General features: G+C 39.1%; 1 protein-coding gene across 7 annotated transcripts in view; it reads right to left on the bottom strand.

Moving 5' to 3' along the window:
- The window catches only part of PPP1R12B (protein phosphatase 1 regulatory subunit 12B), a 263,657-nt gene that overhangs the window by 164,360 nt on the left and 80,524 nt on the right, over positions 1-18,773 (bottom strand). For all 7 annotated transcript variants that reach the window (XM_074222381.1, XM_074222384.1, XM_074222382.1 and 4 more), the window contains exons 4-8: positions 17,507-17,666; positions 15,663-15,807; positions 14,944-15,018; positions 11,811-11,890; positions 10,845-10,987 (exon numbers count right to left, since the gene is read on the bottom strand). In XM_074222381.1, coding sequence (XP_074078482.1) covers positions 10,845-10,987; positions 11,811-11,890; positions 14,944-15,018; positions 15,663-15,807; positions 17,507-17,666 — 603 coding nt within the window. The remainder of the gene's footprint in view (positions 1-10,844; positions 10,988-11,810; positions 11,891-14,943; positions 15,019-15,662; positions 15,808-17,506; positions 17,667-18,773) is intronic.

Below are 18,773 nucleotides of genomic sequence, written 5' to 3'. Positions count from 1 at the left end.
GGAGGTTTTCAAGCAGAAAATTTGACTCTGTAGTGTAAGACAGAATATAGAGTCTTTAGGCAATCAATGAATTAGATCAAGGGCCCTTAACCTAGAGTTGAAATATACCCCCAGGGGATTCAAGGATAGATTTCAGGAGGTCCAAGAACTTGGATTAGAAAACTATTTTGAAAACTGTATTTTAGTAGAACTGATTTCCTTTGCACTCCTATGTATTTTATCTAATACACTTTTAAAAGTTATTCTGGGGAGAGGATCCAAAGGCACAAAAACCAGATGACTGCCTGAGGCTACTTTCAACCTTAAATTCTATGATCCTGCAGTCAAATCTCCTTACTCCAGGATCATAAGATGCTGACCAAGTGTCAAGATGCACACCTGCCCCGCGTCCATCAAACAAGTCTCCAGTCATTCATGATCACCGACAATCAGTCAATAGGCATTTACTGAGGGATAGGGAAAGGGCAGGGTTCAGAGATGGGGACAGCCAGGCTGCAGGTGGATGGAGGAGAGTAAATCATGAGAATAATGGGGAGGTGAGAAGGGGCTGGGCTGTTGAGGATTTTGCATGCCATTCCATTTGAACTTGACAGTAAAGGCTGTCACTCCTGAATGGTGTACATGTGTGCACACATGCATGCATGCTTATGTGTGTGTGCATGCATGTGTGTTCAAGTTAATCTGCAGCATCTGTTTCATTTATATAAATTAAAGGATTAGTTTAAAAGGTTGTATGTTAAAAAGAACATCAAAATTTTAAAAATAGCAGAACATGGAGGAAGCTGAAAGGAACAGTGGAGAGTATTAAACCTTGGGAGTCTGGAAGACCTGCCTTCAAATCTTGCCTCAGAAACTCCAAGGAACCTGGGCAGGTTATTTTAACTTCTTTATGTCTCAGTTCACTCTTTTAAAAAATGAGAGTGGGGGGTGGAACCAAGATGGTGGTGCAAAGGCAGCATTCCCTGACCAACTCCAAACCCCAAACCCCCAAAAGGACAAAGGATGGCTCTAGCCAAAATTTAGAGGGGCAGAACCCACAGAAAGATTGAGTGATACATTTTCCCAGTCCAAGATAACTTAGAAGTTCCAGGGAAAGGTGTGCTTCACCAGGACTGGGGGCTGGAAAAAAAGCCACAGCACAAAACAGCTCAGCCCAGCAAAGCCCAGAGATCACCCACAATAACCTAAAGGGGCAGTGAGAGAACTGTATTGCACCTGGGTGAGTGTGGAATGAGGAGCACCCCTCACAGAACCTGCAGTGAGAATCAGGAGGAAGCAGCCTGTACCCCCCAGAGATGGTAAGGGAAGTCTGCAGATTTCTCTGCTCTCCCTGGGGTAGGACTTTGCCATTTCCCTACACTCAGACCCAGGGTGCAGTTTGGGCCTCCATACTAAGATAGCTGGATCCTGCCTTATAGCCTCAGGGCAGAGGGCAATGCTGTGATCATCCCAAATCAAAGAGAAAATTCTAAAAGCTGCCAGAAACAGACAATTCAACTACTGAGGCTCCATAGTCAGGATTACACAGGATCTGGCAGCATCTACATAAAGGGCTCATAGCGATTGGAATATGATTTTCTGGAAGGCAAAAGATCTTGGTTTACAACCAAGAATCAACTACCCTGCAAAACTGAATATCCTCTTTCAGGGGAAAAGCTGGATTTTCAATGAAACAGGGGACTTTCAAACTTTCCTAATGAGATGACCAGAGCTGAACAGAAAGTTTGATCTCCAAGTACAGGACTCTGGTGAACCACAGAGGGAGTTGAAGAGGACTATGAGGAATTTAATGATATTGAACTGTTTGTATTTCTGCATGAGATGAAGATACTGATAACTCATATGAACTTTCTTATTTATAAGAGCTGTTACAAGGAGCATATATAGACAAGACATAGGAAGGAGAGGAATATAATGGTATGATGTAGTAAAGGGATGGAGTCAATGGGCGATGGGGCAAAGTTCTGGGAGGAAGGAAAAGGAGATGAAGAAGAAGCTGAGAGATTTCACATAAGAGTAAAAAAAAAGCTTTTTCAATGGAGGGGAGGGGGGAAGGCAAGGGAGAATGAGTGAGCCTTCATTCTCACCGGAAATGGCTCAGGGAGGAAATGACATGTACACTTAATAGGGTGAGGAAATCTGTCTTGCCCTGGAGAAGGATGGGAGGAAAGGGATGGGATAAAGAGGAATGGGGGGAGGGAAGGGGGGGAATAGGTGATGTAAGAGAGGGAATATTGAGGGAGAGGGTACTCACTTTTGGACTTGACCAGGATGAAAGGAGAAAGAAAATAGAATAAATGAGAGTGAGGAGAAACAGAGTGGAGGTACACCTAGTAATAGCAACTGAGGGAAAAATATTGAAGCAACTTCTCTGGTGGACTTATGATAAAGAAAGCAACTTGCCCCAGAGATAGAGCCACATTTTCTCTCTTTCTCTCTCTCTCTCTCTCTCTCTCTCTCTCTCTCTCTCTCTCTCTCTCTCTCTTCTTGAGGTTTCCCCATCTTCTTGGGGAGGGGGGAATTTATGTTTATTCTTATGTTTACTCTTACAACATTCAATTTACATCAATGTATGTCATGGAAACAATGTAGAGACTGTCAGGGGGGGAGGGAAGGGAGGAAGGGGGAAAAATTGTAGAATTCAGAGCCTTGAAAAAATAATGGGTACATATCACTATTGTATATAATTGGAAAACAAATAAAATGTTAAAAAAAATGAGAGTAATAATAATAATAACAATGATAATAATAATACCTACTCCCAGGTTTACTGTGAGGATCAAATGAGAACACATGTGCAAAGCACTTTGCAAACTGTAAAATATTATATAAATGGTAGGGTTTGTTATGGGTTTTTTTTATTTTGGTTATGACTTTTTTTTCTAGTTTGGCTTTTCTTATGTGGAAAGTTATATCATATGTCTCTAAAATGTTGATAAACTTTCCTTGGGAGGCTCTGCAATGCTGTAGGACTTGAATCAACAGACACAATGTAACCATAAACAAGGGAGTGGGGGCCACTAGGTGACAGAGTGCATAGAGCACTGACCCTGGAGTTAGGAGCACCTAAGTTCAAATCCGGCCTTAGACACTTAATAATTACCTAGCTGTGTGACCTTGGGCAAGTCACTTAACCCCATTTCTTTGCAAAAACAACAACAAAGGATCTCACAAATCCAAAGGGGATCCTTTCCCAACTTGAACTCTGGGCTATACATCTCTATGATTGTAAAAACTCTTTTTTATCTGTTTTATATTTCTTCTGGTATAAATAACCAGAAAGCCATCAAAAAAAAAAAAAAAGACTTCTTTTTGTTTATTATATCTCTCACATATCAAAAAGCTTATATTATTTTTACTTATACATGAAAGATACCTTGTTGGAAGAGAGCTTTTAAGGAAGCAATTGCTCTATTGAATCAAACGGGTTTTTTTAAAAATCAAAAACGGGGGCGGAGCCAAGATGGCAACATGAAGGGATGGAGTCTTAGGAGCTCTCTGATAAAAACTCATAAACTAAGAACTCTAACTAAACTTTCAAGAGACAGAACCCACAAAGGGATCCAGTGAGGCAGTTCCCCTACTCAAGGTAACCTGGAAAAGAGCAGAAATGCTCTGCTCCCCGGGGTCGGAGGGGTGGCCTGCCAGAGCCAAAGAACTTCAGCCTCCCGGAGGCAGCCCCAGGGCACAGGGAGCCGTGGCTCACAGTGGGGGGGGGGGGAGTCTCCTGAGCTGCACTCCAGGGAGCACCGGCACAAAGTGGGGGAACAGCGGGGGACCTCTGCCAGAGTGAGCACATGGAGCCCAGACCTCAGGGCACACAGCAAGCAGCTTGGTCTTTCAGCAACCTAAACCCTGAAACAGAAGCAGGCGGAGCCATAAGCAGGAGCCCCTAGGGCATGAGCCCATTGAGCTGAGGGAGGGGAGTGAAGAGAGAGAGACTGCAGAGCTCTGTCCTCTGCCTCTGGGGCTCTGACCACATTCAGATCCTGATCCCAGTCTAGGCCCCCCCACCTCGGCCCCATAGCAGAGGGAGGTGCTTATGGTCATTCACAGACCGGGAGGGAGGACAGAACCTCACACACTGAGACCCTTGTGGGAGTGTCCCAAAAGCTCAGGAAGCACCCCAAAAAACAGGCTTAGGCTGGGAAAATGAACAAGCAAAGAAACAAGAGGAAGACTATTGAGAAATATTTTGCAAATGAGCCCAAGAAGAATCAAAATACTCAGTCTGAAGATGAGAAAGCACAAGCTCCAGCATCTAAAGACTCCAAGAAAAACAGAAATTGGGCTCAGGCTATGATAGAGCTCAAAAAAGACTTTGAAAATCAAATGAGGGAGTTGGAAGAAAAACTGGGAAAAGAAAGGAGAGAGATGCAGGAAAAACATGAAAATGAAGTCAGCAGCTTAGTCAAGGAAATCCAAAAAAATGCTGAAGAAAATAGCATGCTAAAAAACAGCTTAGGTCAAATGGATAAAACAGTTCAAAAAGTTATTGAGAAGAATGCTTTAAAAAGCAAAATTGGCCAGATGGAAAAAGAGATAAGAAAACTCTCTGAGGAGAACAAATCCTTCAGACAAACAATAGAATTCAGGGAGATTGCTGAATTTACCAGAAATCAGGAATCAATACTTCAAAACCAAAAAGAAAAAGAAAAATTAGAAGAAAATGTGAAATGTCTCATTGAAAAAACAACTGATATGGAAAACAGACTTAGGAAAGATAATTTTAAAATTATTGGAATACCTGAAAGTCATGATCAGGAAAAGAGCCTTGACATCATTTTCAAAGAATTACTATAGGAAAATTGCCCCGATATTCTAGAAGCAGAGGGCAAAATAGAAATGGAGAGAATCCACCGATCCCCCCGAGAAAGAGATCCCAAAAAACCAACCCCCAGGAATATTATAGCCAAGTTCCAGAACTCCCAAGTCAAAGAGAAAATATTACAAGCAGCCAGAAGGACACAGTTCAAATATCGTGGAGCTGCAGTCAGGATCACACAGGACTTAGCAGCAACTACATTGGAAGCTCATAGGGCTTGGAATACAATATACCGGAAGGCAAAAGAGCTTAGAATGCAGCCAAGAATGAACTACCCAGCAAGGCTGAATGTCCTCTTCCAGGGAAAAAGATGGACTTTCAATGAACCAGGGGAATTCCAAAGGTTCCTTTTGGAATGGCAAGAGCTGAACAGAAGGTTTGATCTTCAGATACAGGACTCAGGTAAAGCATGGAGATTGGAGGAGAGGGGGGAAATATGAGGGACTTAATGAGGATGAACTGCATGTGTAGAAAAATGATACTGATAATATTCATATGAACCATCTCATTTAATAGAGCAGGTAGAGGGAGCTTTTATAGTTGAAGCACAAGAGAAAGCTGAATTTGAAGATAAAATATGGTGTAAAAATGAAAAAAAGGGAAATGGGAGAAAGAAAAAGGAGAGGGGGAATAGTCCAAGATATTTCACATAATAAGATTTTTTTTATTACAATGTGCTATTGCAATGATATGGAAGGGGGGAGGCAAGGGGGAATGAGGGAACCTTTGCTCTCATCAGAGATGGCTAGGAGAGGAAACAGCAAATATAGTCAATGGGGTATAGACAACTGGAGTAAGGAGGGAGGAGCAGGGGGAAGGGGTGGGGATGTGAATAAAGGAGGAGAGGATGGACCATGGGGGGAGAGTGGTCAGATATAACACATTTTCTTTTTTACTTCTTGCAAGGGGCTGGGATTGGAAGGCCTGCCCAGGACCATAGGGCCAGGTGGATTCTGGACCTAAGGGGTGGTATGGGGGCTCAGGGCTTCTTGGCCCCAGAACCAGGGATCTGTCTGCTGCGCCACTCAGCGACCCTAGAGCAGAGTCAGAGTGAAAGGAGAGAGAAAATATAGTACATAGTAGTGGAGAAATAAGAAAGGAGGGAGTTGCGATCAGCAATGGCAACGTTGGAAAAATATGGAAGTAACTTTTGTGATGGACTTATCATAAAGAATGTGATCCACTCACGACAGAGTTGATGGTGTTGGAACAAAGACTGAAGCACATTTTTTGTTATTATTATTTGGGGGAGGGTGCAGGGCAAGTGGGGCTGGGTGGCCTGCCTGGGGCCACATAGCAGGGTGATCTTTGGATGTCTGGGGCTGGATTCGGACCCAGGTGCTCCTGGCTCAAGGGCCAATGCTCTGTCTGCCACCTAGCCACCCCTACTATTATTACTATTTTATTTTATTTTGGGTCTTTTTTTTCCTTCTTTTTGGTTTTTGCAGGGCAGTGGGGATAGGGTGGCTTGCATGTCACATGGCTGGGTGATTATTGGGTTTACAAGGCTGGATATGGACTCGGGTGCTCGTGGCTCCAGGGCTGGTGCTTCGTCCATTGCGCTACCTGGCCATACCTACAATTATTACTATTATTTTTTTTAATTTTAATTTTTTTCTCTCCCCTTTACTTTTTCGCCCAAGCAAGTCTATCTATATTCATGGGGGGAGGGGTATTTTGTTTACTTGTAAACAAGTATATTTTATTAATGTAAAAAAAACATTTGTACAAAATGAGAATAAAAAATAAATTAAAAAAAATCAAAAAGTGGGCAGTTATGTGTCTCAGTGGATAAAGCACTGGCCCTGGAGTCAGGAGTACCTGAGTTCAAATCTGACCTCAGACACTCAATAATTACCTAGTTGTGTGGCCTTGGGCAAACCACTTAACCCAGTGCCTTACAAAAAAAAATCCCAAATAACCCTTTAAAAAAATCAATAAACAACAAGAACAATAAGATTTTATATTTTTTATACTTTCCATTAATTTCTGATTATAAAGATGTGGTGTACTGTGGAATAATATCTGTGAAAATAACGATCCCAATTCAATAAAGATTTATCAAGCTAAGCACTGAACCAAACACTGGAGATAAAATTAATAAAAAGAGAGTACTTGCCCTCAACAAGGTTACCATCTAGAGGAGATAACACACAAAAGGAGGGCAGGAATGGGGGAGGTGAGGGGGAGGGACATCTTGTTCCATAGAGTTAAAACCAATCAAGGCAACAGATACAAAGGGGAGTCTTTGAAGCTGAGAGTCCAGCTTCTCCCCTCTATAAAGGATGGCATTGGGAGGAGTTTGGTTTTCTGCCCTCATTCTCATCAATAAAAGAAGAGAAGAGGATGAGGGAGATGGAGTGAATCAAGACTTGAGTTAGCTAGCAGTATGGCAGTGAGTTTAAAATGTGGGAAGGGTACCTGTTGAAATCAGACAGGGCTATAATAAAAATTCTTATTTAAAGATGCTCTAAATGTGTTTTTAGATTATTTTCATAAAAATTTGAAAAGCTAGTGAAATAGGTTTATGGATAGGCATTTAATGAAACCTCCAAGTCATGTTTTGGAGCATAGGTGGTAGGTAATATTTAGGTCTGATTTCTTCCTTTCTAATACTTTTTTTCATTTTCTTTGAGTATTGATCCCTCAGTATCATCAAAATTGTCACCTCCTATATTCTTTGTCTAGCCAATGGCTTTTCTTCAGTGCTTTTCATTTCCACTTTTCCCAACAGCATATTCAGGATGGTAATGTCTGGAGACTCTACCATTATTAATGGTGAAAAGAATTTGCTTTTAAAAGTATTGATGAAGAATGACATGAGCAGATTCAGGAAAATAATTTACATAAGAACAATATTATAAAGAAAAGCAATTCTTAAAAGCCTTAAGAATGCTGATTGAAGAAAACACCAACCATAATTCCTGAGGATTGAGGAAGAAGCATGTACCCATCCACCTCCTGACAGAGAGGTGATGGATTCAAAATTCAGAATAAGGGAAACATTTTAAAATATAGTCAAAGTGGAAATTTGTTTTGCCTAACTATGCATATTAATAAATCTTAGATAACTTGCCTTTTTTTTTCTTTCAATATTGAGGGGAAAGAGAGAGAGAAAAAGAAAAAAAAGAGGGTCATTAACATTTTAAATAGAGGACAACAGAAGGAAGACAAGGAAGAATCAGACAAGTAGGACAGCTTTGAAAATTACAAGTTGATTTATTATATATTTTAAAAGAAAAGCAAATTAAACATAATAAAATGACAGTTTTAAGTATGTTCCTCTTTTTTTCTGTTAGATTATGTTTATGGAAATATTCATTCTATTTGGTATTGGTTTGGGGGGTATTGTTTTTTTTGGTTCTGCAAAGCAATGGGGGTTAAGTGACTTGCCAAGGTCACACAGTTTAGTAACTATTAAGTGTCTAAGGTTGGATTTGAACTCAGGTCCTTCTGACTCCACTGTGCCACCTAGCCACCCCCATTTGGTATTTAATTGGAAATTCTAATCAAATTCCTTGCAAAATATGTCTACCTCCTCATCCTTTGCAACTAATGTTCATACATAAATTACAATTATTTTTTTTGATAATCTTTTTTGCAAATGATTGTCATAAGCATGATGATGTAAATGAGTATCCCATGAAATGTTACTTTTTGTTACCTCTGGATTCATTCATTCATTCAACTCCTTTTTTTCTCTCTAAGCATAGCTTGTGGCTAGCCTTTCTTTTTATCTGCAACTTCCTTTTACTTTCTGTATTACTTTATATGACAATCCATAAATGTGGTAAGGAAGATAAAACATGTACTGGACACAACTGATAACAACATAGGATTACTGATAAGTGCCATCAGAATGGAACTATCAAAGAACTATCAGCAGTTTAGAAAAATACAAATTCACAGTAAGCTGTTCATCCTGAAAAGTGTCAGAGAGAAAGTGACCTTGAAAAGGCACTACACAGGGGATCCAGGTTTAAAGGACTCCTCTCTTCCATTTCCTTTCTCTGAAACCCTGGCTCAAGTCTGCCTCATCTAGGGCCCTTATTCAAGTATACTGAAACTTAAATAGCTCTAGGACTATACCAGCATCTTGATCATAAAATGATGATAAAATCTAAACCATCATTAATGTAGGTGGGCTAAGATCCCTTGAATCAGAAGGGGAAAAATACTAGTAGATCCAACTAATTTCAAAGGACTCAAATATTTCATTCATCCTCAGTGACTTCTTCACTAATAAATGCCAGTATGAAGAAAAGCATAGAGTTAAGAATCTGCAAAACATGTTCAAGGGGTAGTTTATTTGTCCAAGATATATGGATCAGAGTGCTATCAGATAAAGTTGTTGGGGCTGCTGAGGACAGGTTCGAGGTGGCATTGATTACTAGGCTAAGAGGCTGAACATCATCTGGTAATAAGGGAAGAGACACTGACCAGTCTGCAGCAGAGGAGAGAATGTAAGCAAAGCAGTGATGCAGGAGGATTAAGCTGGCAAGACTGGCAGGGTGGGTAGGAGGCAGGGAAGAGACTAACCAAAGTCATGGAAACCAGGAGGGGCTGCTGCAATAATCTGGAGAGCCTTTCCATTCTTCTAGTTCTAGAATACTACCTAGGTCTTAATATGTCAGCTACCAGAGGGTGACTATAGATAATGTCTAAGACAATAGAGATACTGAATAAATATTAAAGTACTCATGTTAAACAGAGTCACCCAAATCAGCACTGAACTAGCATTTCCCAGCAAGCTATACTTGCCAACTAAGTGAGAAGAAGGAAATCTGCTGCACTACAAAATCAATTTATCCTCTCTCCAGGCCTCAAATTTTTCAGTTTCCTTCACTGAAATTTAATGGCACCAGAGAATCAGACAAGAAGAGAGAAGACAGCATCCCACACCTAAAGGGGGTGTCTCCAAGTCAAAACTGACCAGAACATAATCCCCCCCAAAAAGGACCAAGAATATTCAGGTTTTACTGTCTTTACTATGGGCAGCCTGGCAATGTCAGAATTTAAGAGAAAATAGGCTCCATTCCAAAGTAACTATGTGACCTTTTCTCAACCAATTCAGTCCTTTTAACCAGAAATACTGCACATACATTGGAATTATTCTGCATCCATGATTCTGTAGTGTTCTAAAGTGTGCCCTCACAGGGAAATGTAATCTGATGGTAAATGCTTAGTCCATCAAAGTAATGCTCTCATTATGTGGGATCAGATGTAAGAGCTTATTCTGCTTTATGAATCATCTAAGGTGAACTACTGTTCAAAGAGATCTTAGACCCTCAGGAAGTATTCAAGAGTAGATAGAATGAAATAAAAACAAATGTGAGTAGCTCCCTCCAAAGGTATGTCTGACCTCATTGCTAAGTATCAGATAAATTATTTTAGATTAACTTACTGATCATTTTATGGAGTATTAGGCTGAATATACTATCATCTCACCATTAAAGAGGTCTTCGTCAAACTGCCCAAGAAGATATATTTGATAACTATAGCATGTTCAAATTAAAATATCACAAATAAGAAGGAAAATGCACTGTCCCCTTTCTCTCCCCTTGTGGAAACTACATTTCACACATCTTATCACTGACCAGAGAAATGAGGGAACTTAAAATGTTGAAGTAAGATTTCAAACTGTTTAAGGGATCTTACAGAGAACAAAATGCAAATTTATTCATTGGAGAGGAATAAAAAGTATTTGCCTCAAAGTATACTTGCAAGCTCTCCTTTCTTCTTCCTCCCATCTTTAATTCTGAGTCTAAAAATTTGATCTTCATATCATCCACCAACTCAGTATCAGTATATTTTGCATCTTATCATCTCACTACTTAGGAAGGGCTAAATATACTCTGCCAGAGCCCAGAGCTCTGTAGCCAAGTTTCTGCAACGGAGTCGATACAACTCTAAACAAGAATTAAAGGTTGGAATACTTGCTAGCCTGATAGTTTTCAAATAAGAAAGGCTCTCTTATGTACCAGTTTAAAATTGTTATTTGTAAACATCACTGTATTACCTGCCTCCTTCTCGGTGTCTGACTCTGAAGCTTCCTCTTCCCCTTCTTCCTCTTCTTCTGAGCTAGAGCTGCTAGATTCCTTAATCTCTTCCTCTGCTTCTTGGGACTTGGGTGTTTCCTCATCATATAGAATCTTCTCTTTGCTAAATCAGAAATGAAACTAAACAGTGTTGACAAGACAAGCAATGTCTAAGATTTACTTGTAGGCAACATTAACAAGGGTACTGCCTTCAAAACTCTTTCCTCTTCCATTTCCTTTCTCTGAAACCCTGGCTCAAGTCTGCCTTATCTAGTGCCCTGATTCAAGTATACTGAACTTGAATAGCTCTAGGGCTATACCAGCATCTTGATGATAAAATGATCATAAAATGATGATAAAATTTAAGCCATCATTAATGTAGATGGGCTAAGATCCCTTGAATCAGAAGGAAGAAAATGCTAGTAGATCCAACTAATTTCAAAGGTATCATATATTTCATTCCTCCTCAGTGACTTCTTTACTAATAAATGCCAGTTCCCATCTTCTCAAACAACTCTATGTAATCCAAGATTTCCTGTCTGTGTGTCAGTCCCTGAGTATCTACCCAAAATCTCACTGTAAGGAAAACCCTTTGCAAATTATAATATATTAATACATGTGAGTTATTATTATTATTATTGTTTTTGATAAGGATTATGATAGTGATAGTAATAATAAATGAAATTCCCATAAAAACCTTCCTAAGAGGTCACAGAAAAGAAATAGACTTTGTTATATTTCTCTTGGGCTTACTGTGCCATGACACAAGCTTATATATAAAAGAACCAAAAGTAAAGAGCATAAATTATACTGAGGCACCTCTAATCTCATGTCACTTAAAAAAATGCATTTTCAGTGTCTAGGAAGGAGTTGCTGCTCTATCTGCCTCATCAAGGTAGATAAAAGTCTGTTCTTCTCTGTCCTGTTCTTATTGTCAAATATCTTACTTTTTAAAGAGTCCACTCTGCAATTTTCCATTCAGGTCTGCTTCAATGAGTTTATTTCTTGTCTCTTTCTCACTTCGAAGCTGAGAATGAAGAAAAGGAAAAGAGAAAAATAGCTTGTTGATTATTAAATATCAGCAATAGTGGAAGGCTCTTAAAATGGCACAACTATTCTAGAGGTGATCATTAGAATTTGAAGGGGATGGGAGTACAGAGATGGATAGAAGTTAGATCTTTTTTAACAAGGACCTCACTAAGAAGCCACAGGTTATGATGAGAAAGTAATGGTCAGGATATGCAAAAAAAAGATGAGAGTTGAAGTTTTGACTCAAGAAAGGCACAAAAGTGCTAACTCTGACTTCCCAGAACATTTTTTCCCGGAAAAATAAAAATCCAAAAAGGTGCAAGTAGATGAAAAGAAAGTCAATTAATCATAGAATCATAAAACATGAAATCTGAAACCAATATTAAAAGTCATCCAGGAAATGAGGTAATTGAAAGGGGAAGTGACTTGTTCACAGTTTCACAAGTAACAAATAGCATAACCAGAATTTGAACCCAGTTCCTGTGACTCTAAGTCCAATGCTCTTGCCTCTGACCCAAAAAGATCATGCCACTATAGACTTCTAATTATGAAAAAGCAGATTTGACCCATTTATTTATTTTCTTCAAAAAAAAATCAACAGTTAAGAAATCTTAGTACTCAAGTCTAAAAGAAAAGATCTTAATCAAAGGGTATTCATAGATCTGCAAGATAATGCACCAAATTCTGCTGGTAAAGTAAAAAAGAAACCTCATCTACCAATGGAGACATTGAGGATTAATCTCTTAAAGTCTTCCAGTTATTTCCAAAACCACTACATAAACTACTTCTGTTTTAGGAATACTATTGTGGCCATGTAGCAGCTCTAATCTCTGTCATTTAGGAAATGGTGTCACTTAGTGATGTGATGTGTTGTACAACAAAGGAGATAAAAAGAGTTAGCTAGTCATTATTCTGCTTGGAATGCAATTCTTGATTTTACCACTGTCTTAAAGGGCTTTTACACTCCTAAGAGCTTCCATGAAAGCCCACATGCCAGGACCATGACAGCAGGAAAAGGAGGCAAAGAGAATCTCTCCGCTTAGATGATTCTCTCTTCCCCAGCCAAAGGAACAGCAAAGGAAGTGTACCATCACTCAAACTACTTAGGAAGGACCCTGACCCATGCACTTTATAAGGCACATGGCAAAATTCAGATGTCAGAACTCTAGACCTTGCTCTACCACATGGAAAACATATAGCTTCTTGAAAATGAAGAGGGTGGCCCAGGGCAGGATTTCTAAACCTTTTTTGTGTCAAGGTCTTGCCTGGAAGTTGAGTGAACCTTATGGATATGTTTTCAGAATAATGTTTTTAAAGATATAAAACACACAGGATCACAACAAAATCAATTATACTGAATTATAGTTATCAAAATGTTTTTTAAAAAGTTTATGGGTGGGGGCGGCTAGGTGGTACAGTGGATAGAGCACCTGCCCTGGAGTCAGGAGGACCTGAGTTCAAATCCAACCTCAGACACTTAATGGTTACCTAGCTGTGTGGCTTTGGGCAAGCCACTTAACCCCACTGCCTAGCAAAAACTAAAAAAAAAAAAAAAAAAAAAAAAAGTTTATGGGTTACAGGTTAAAAATTCTGGCCTGGGGAGAACTTAATGGCCTTCTCAGATTTAAAAATCTAATGCTCTCTGAGTTAAACATCTATATTTATATGTTTAGTAGTTATGCTTTTGTTAGTGTCCTTTCCCCAGTCAATCAACAAATACCAACAGTAAGACTCAACTCTATTTCAACATCTCAAAACAAATCCTTCTTTCTGTTCTTCTGGAGATCTCATGATTATGGGGTATACGTGCCAATCATTCTAAATATTTATTTCTATCAGAACTTTAATCTATACTTCTTTCATTTATGCTTGCTCTAAATTCAATTCATCAATTCAAAAATATGGCAGAGCTCAGTCTCTGCCCTAAAACTACAAACAGTTACTCCTTACCTTGCAGTCAAGTAGAAAGTGAAAAAAAAATAGACAAACAAGATGCATAAGAAAGACTAATTTTTTCTTTCCTACTCTCAAGTTGGAATTTCCAAGGTGACTACTTTTCTCCTTCACTCCAATTATATCAAATTATTTTGTCCTTTACATCAATCATTGTTCTCTTTTCCCAGTCCACTCAAAATGTTCATATGTATAATGACAATTATTTGCTATTCCTACACATATTGGGTTTGAAGTTTCTACTCTGTCATCTTTATGCACTGTATAAATGCTTATGCCCTAGATATCCTGGTTTACTGAGAGGCAAGTAGAGAACCCAGAGTCAAGAGAGAGTTGGTTTCAAATCCTACGGCACATATTCACTAGAGGTGTAACTAGGACCAGCTCATATGCCATGTTTGAGCCTCAAATTTCCTCATCTGTAAAATGGTGATACTCATACAGCTTGTGCCTACTTCATGAGGTTGTGATGAGGCTCAAAGAGATAGGGAATGTAAAGCCCTTTGAAAACATTAAAATTCTGTATAAAGGGTAGAGCTTTCTATTGTTATTTTGCCCAGGAGGCAGCAAAGTAATACATACAGTTAAACTCAAGGCAGGATGATGATGATAATGATGATAAATCTTCCTATTTATATAGTTAGAATTTCCAGAATAACTGAGAGTTTTCAGCTATCCAGAGCCCATGACTCAAAATGCAATGCTTCTGTTTTCAATTTCAAGCAACAAAAGCTTCTTGATCGTTTCAGTTTTTCCAACAATGAAATCCAACTTATGAGGTGGCTAGTTACTTCCTGTGAGGGAAAACTATAATTCTATAGCAACTGCTTAGAATTCAGAAGCAACCAGAAGATTAAAATCTGTATCAACTAATAGGCTAGCTTGTTCTAAAAAACAATTTTCAACAATAGGATTTCTGGGATATTTCCTTCTAATAGATTGCCTGATCATTTCCGAAGAGACCACTTATCATCTCAGGAAGGAGGATGTGTCTGTTTTAGTTCTCAGAAGAGGCATAACTAAAGCAGGCTAAGATACCTGGAATAAATACTAAATTGTTAAAGCAGATTAAGTACAAGGCACCAGCCCCAGACTCACCACATTCTGCTTCTTCTGGAGCATCTCTAAGTGTTCCACAAGCCCTTCATCAGCCACATCAAAGGGGGTTTGGCCCTGGCAGTGAGAAGGGGCACCATGACCAGCAGGAAATAAAACAGCAACAAAATCAGTGCTCCCTGGACCTAGGGACCCCACACTTCCATGCTCTGCCTGCAGAATCCCTATTTTATGATACTGTCCTATCTAACACAGGACATAATTAACAGCCCCTTAAAAGTGATATTTTACATGTTACAAGATTTAGTACTGAAACCTCCTCCCACCATGTCTTTAAAAGGTAGGGGGACCAAGGATGAGGAACACTGCATATATTTCAGATTTCTTTGATATGCTTATTAGTTTTTGCTAAACTATTTTCCCTACTCTTTTAAAAATCTTAATGGTATTTTGTTTTTTAAAATACACATAAAGTTAGTTTTCAACAATTTTTATAAAATTTTCCTTCCTTCCCCCCTCCTTAAGATAGTTTGCCATCTGATATTCCCTACTCTTTTTTAAAATTTTCTGTTATAAGGAATAGCTCTCTGAGAGTGGGTGGAAGGAAGAGATATAATGAGAAGTAAAGGTGATATAAAAATAAAAACAAAATAAATCAATAAATATTTATTTAAAAAAAGGTAATATGCAGTATGATAACCTCCTGACAAGTTATTGATCACTCTGCCCACTGGTGCCTACTCTATATCTCTTTCACTGACCAGTTTGTTCCTGATATCCATGTCACAGAGCGCTTCTGCCAGGATGGAACAGGCCTCTTTCACCCCCCAATGAGCAGCAGCATGGAGGGGAGTCCAGCCATCATGATCCTGAACATTCAGTTCATAGCCAGCCTGAATCAAAAGCCTGAGAAGAAAAATCAAAGGTAAAATGCTTGACAATGTAGTCCTCTGTAGCCCATTACCAGTTTAGCTTTGGGTTCTGAAAACTTATGCATTCCCAGTTCCTCGCAAGTGCTTTCTACATAGAGGAAAGGCATTTAATAAACATTCCACTAAAATGAACTGAATCATGCCTTCCATTCTCTAAGGCAAAGCTGAGGTTTCAAAATCAATTCTGGGGGCCCATCAGAAGCTCTATTGACCATTTTCCTGATACACTCACGTTATTCCTATAAACAGAGAATACAGAAAGTTGTGTACCTTCAATATGTATACTAACTCAAGAATGATTCAACTAGTTACATCCTACCCTGACACGTATCATGAGAATGCATTTTCTATTTACTCATACAAGGAAAAGAAAAAACACAAACTAGAAAGCCAATTCCTTTCAGGGCACTTTTGGAAAAATCTCTCCTATATTTAATAGCAGGTGTATGACAGACCCAGATACTCTCACTTCTACAAATGCTCAGCCAGGAAAGCCTAAATAATCAAAACCTTCAACTCAAACTTGAGATTGTGGCAGGAAGGAAATCCTACAGTCCAAACTCATCAGAGGGTTGCTGAGGATTTCTAGCTCCCACCTTCAAGCCATGAATCACAGAACCTGGATTTGGAAGAACTCTCAAAGAGTCAGTCAATCTTTACATGATGAAGAATTCCCTCTACAACCCACCTGACCAAGTGGCCAAGTGGCTGTCTGGCTTCAGTCAGAGCCCTCTGCCTCAGGAGGGAGCCCATCCCCGCATTAAGAATGATTTTTTCAAATGCAGTTCAACAACTCGATAGGCATTTATTAAGGATCTACTGTTTGCCAGGCATTGTGTGAGTATAGGGAAGAGAATGACAAAAACAAATGGTATCTGGGGGAGAGAGTTAGCATAGCTGGAACACAGGGAGAAGCTACACAAAGCAAATAATAAGTAACTGATGAAGGGAACTATGTTAAGCCTGAAGTTGCTTGCAACTTGTACCTACTGTTCTTGGTTGGTCCTCATCATTTAAGTTTTTATGGAACCTTAGCTAATATCAACATCAAAAGATTGGTATCTATTGTGTAGAGATGAAAGGATGAGAAGGGCAGGTGATAATTTGAAACTCTAATATATTGTATAAAAAGGAGAGCCTTTAATGAAGTTTTATTCTTTCACCTAATTAGAATTTAGGCAATCTAGTGAACTGGTATCTATATAATTAAAGATCTCAAGAGTCATTACAAGAGATGACAGAGTATGAAAATGATTACAGATTCATACTTTATTACAGGTTACAAGAGGTGGTATTTGCAGATGCTATCTGTGATAAGTCAGAAGCCTGAAAGGGGCTTTGTAGAGTCCACTAGGGCAATCCTTTCCAATTTTTTTTCCTATCCAAAAAACACTTGGATGTTTTATTCTATATATTCCATTACATGTTTATATGCTCATAAACATGCTGTGGAAGAAGAAAAGAAAGAGGGGAACTCATTATAAACAATGACAGAAGGTAGAGCGTGGAACCTGGCACAGACACAAGAAAGCCTAGTGAGGGAACACACACACCAACCAAGAAAATCGTTCATCTTGAGAAATCCATTATTCTCTTTCCAGAAGCAGCAGATAAAAGAATCATTGATCAATTATTAGCTGACAAAACTTGCTCAAGTTACCAATGGATCATACCTGAGAACTTCCGAGTAGCCCTTGGCAGCAGCCACATGGAGGGCGGTGGCCCCTGAACGAGCCTGTCTCACATCCTCAATTTTACCACTATTGAGCCACTGGCGAGCATCCTGCAACATCTGCTGCTCCTCTTCTTTTCTGGACTGTTCTAGATCAACCCCTGCAGAAACCAGTGGAGAAGGAAGCACCCAATTCAGTCTGATAGGATCTTTTCTTTGTCTGGATCCCAAACATGTCCCAGAACTCAAGCTAAGTCTTCAAGGTTCAAGTTTTTGTGACATTTAAACATAATTGACACACATAGACAAACACACACAGGCACAGACACACATACAGAGACAGACATACACACACACACACACACACACACACACACACACATACAAGTCTGGTAGGGTGTAAAATTCAGAGTCAGGAGATCTCTTCCACTAAGTAATAGTGTTCTTTATCAAGTACCTCCATCCCAGTCCTCACTGAAGAAACATATAATAGTGGACAATGTGTTGAAGAGAGAGTCAAGTGATATCTGGAGTAGAATCCCAGCTCTGATACTCACTAGTTGTGTGATTAGGGTAAGTATCTTTGCTTTATCTTTCAAAAAGGGATAATACTTATATGTACCTACCTTTGTAGGGTTATTGTGAGATGTAAATGAAATAAAACATGCAAAGCACTTTGCAAACCTCAAAATGGTGTATAACTAAGTTATTACTATTATTATAATACCTAAAATCAAAGTGGAATATATGATCACTAAGACTCTAAAATCCGTGTGTAGATACATGTGCATGCATGCATACACACACATACACACACATACACACACACACACACACACACACACACACCATACATATACCCATCGCTATTAGTATTTAAACTGATAAAGCAATTTTCCAAAAGCAGTCATCAAACATAAGGTAGAACACTACTTTGGTCTATAAAATTTCCAAAGCAGATGACTCCTAATCAAATATTTTTAGCTAGTAATAAAATGGTAACTGGAGTTAAATATGTCTTCCTTCTGAAGAAATGTCATCAAGCTCCAGAAAAATCTATATATACTATTTAAATGGTAAATTACTATAAGGTATTCAACTTTACATTACTTGCCATCACAGAGGCATTCTTCCTCAACACAGGAAGATCCAAAATTCATGCAGGCAAATCCAAATACACTCCTCCCCTGATCCTGACCCCTCCCAGCTTAAGTTAGACTTCTGGTAATCTGCACTGTAGCTGAAATTGAGTGGGAAGGTAGAAATTA

This window comes from Macrotis lagotis, chromosome 2, assembly GCF_037893015.1.
Source record: "Macrotis lagotis isolate mMagLag1 chromosome 2, bilby.v1.9.chrom.fasta, whole genome shotgun sequence".
Taxonomy (NCBI): domain Eukaryota; kingdom Metazoa; phylum Chordata; class Mammalia; order Peramelemorphia; family Peramelidae; genus Macrotis; species Macrotis lagotis.
This window is presented reverse-complemented; position numbering and strand designations above follow the sequence as displayed.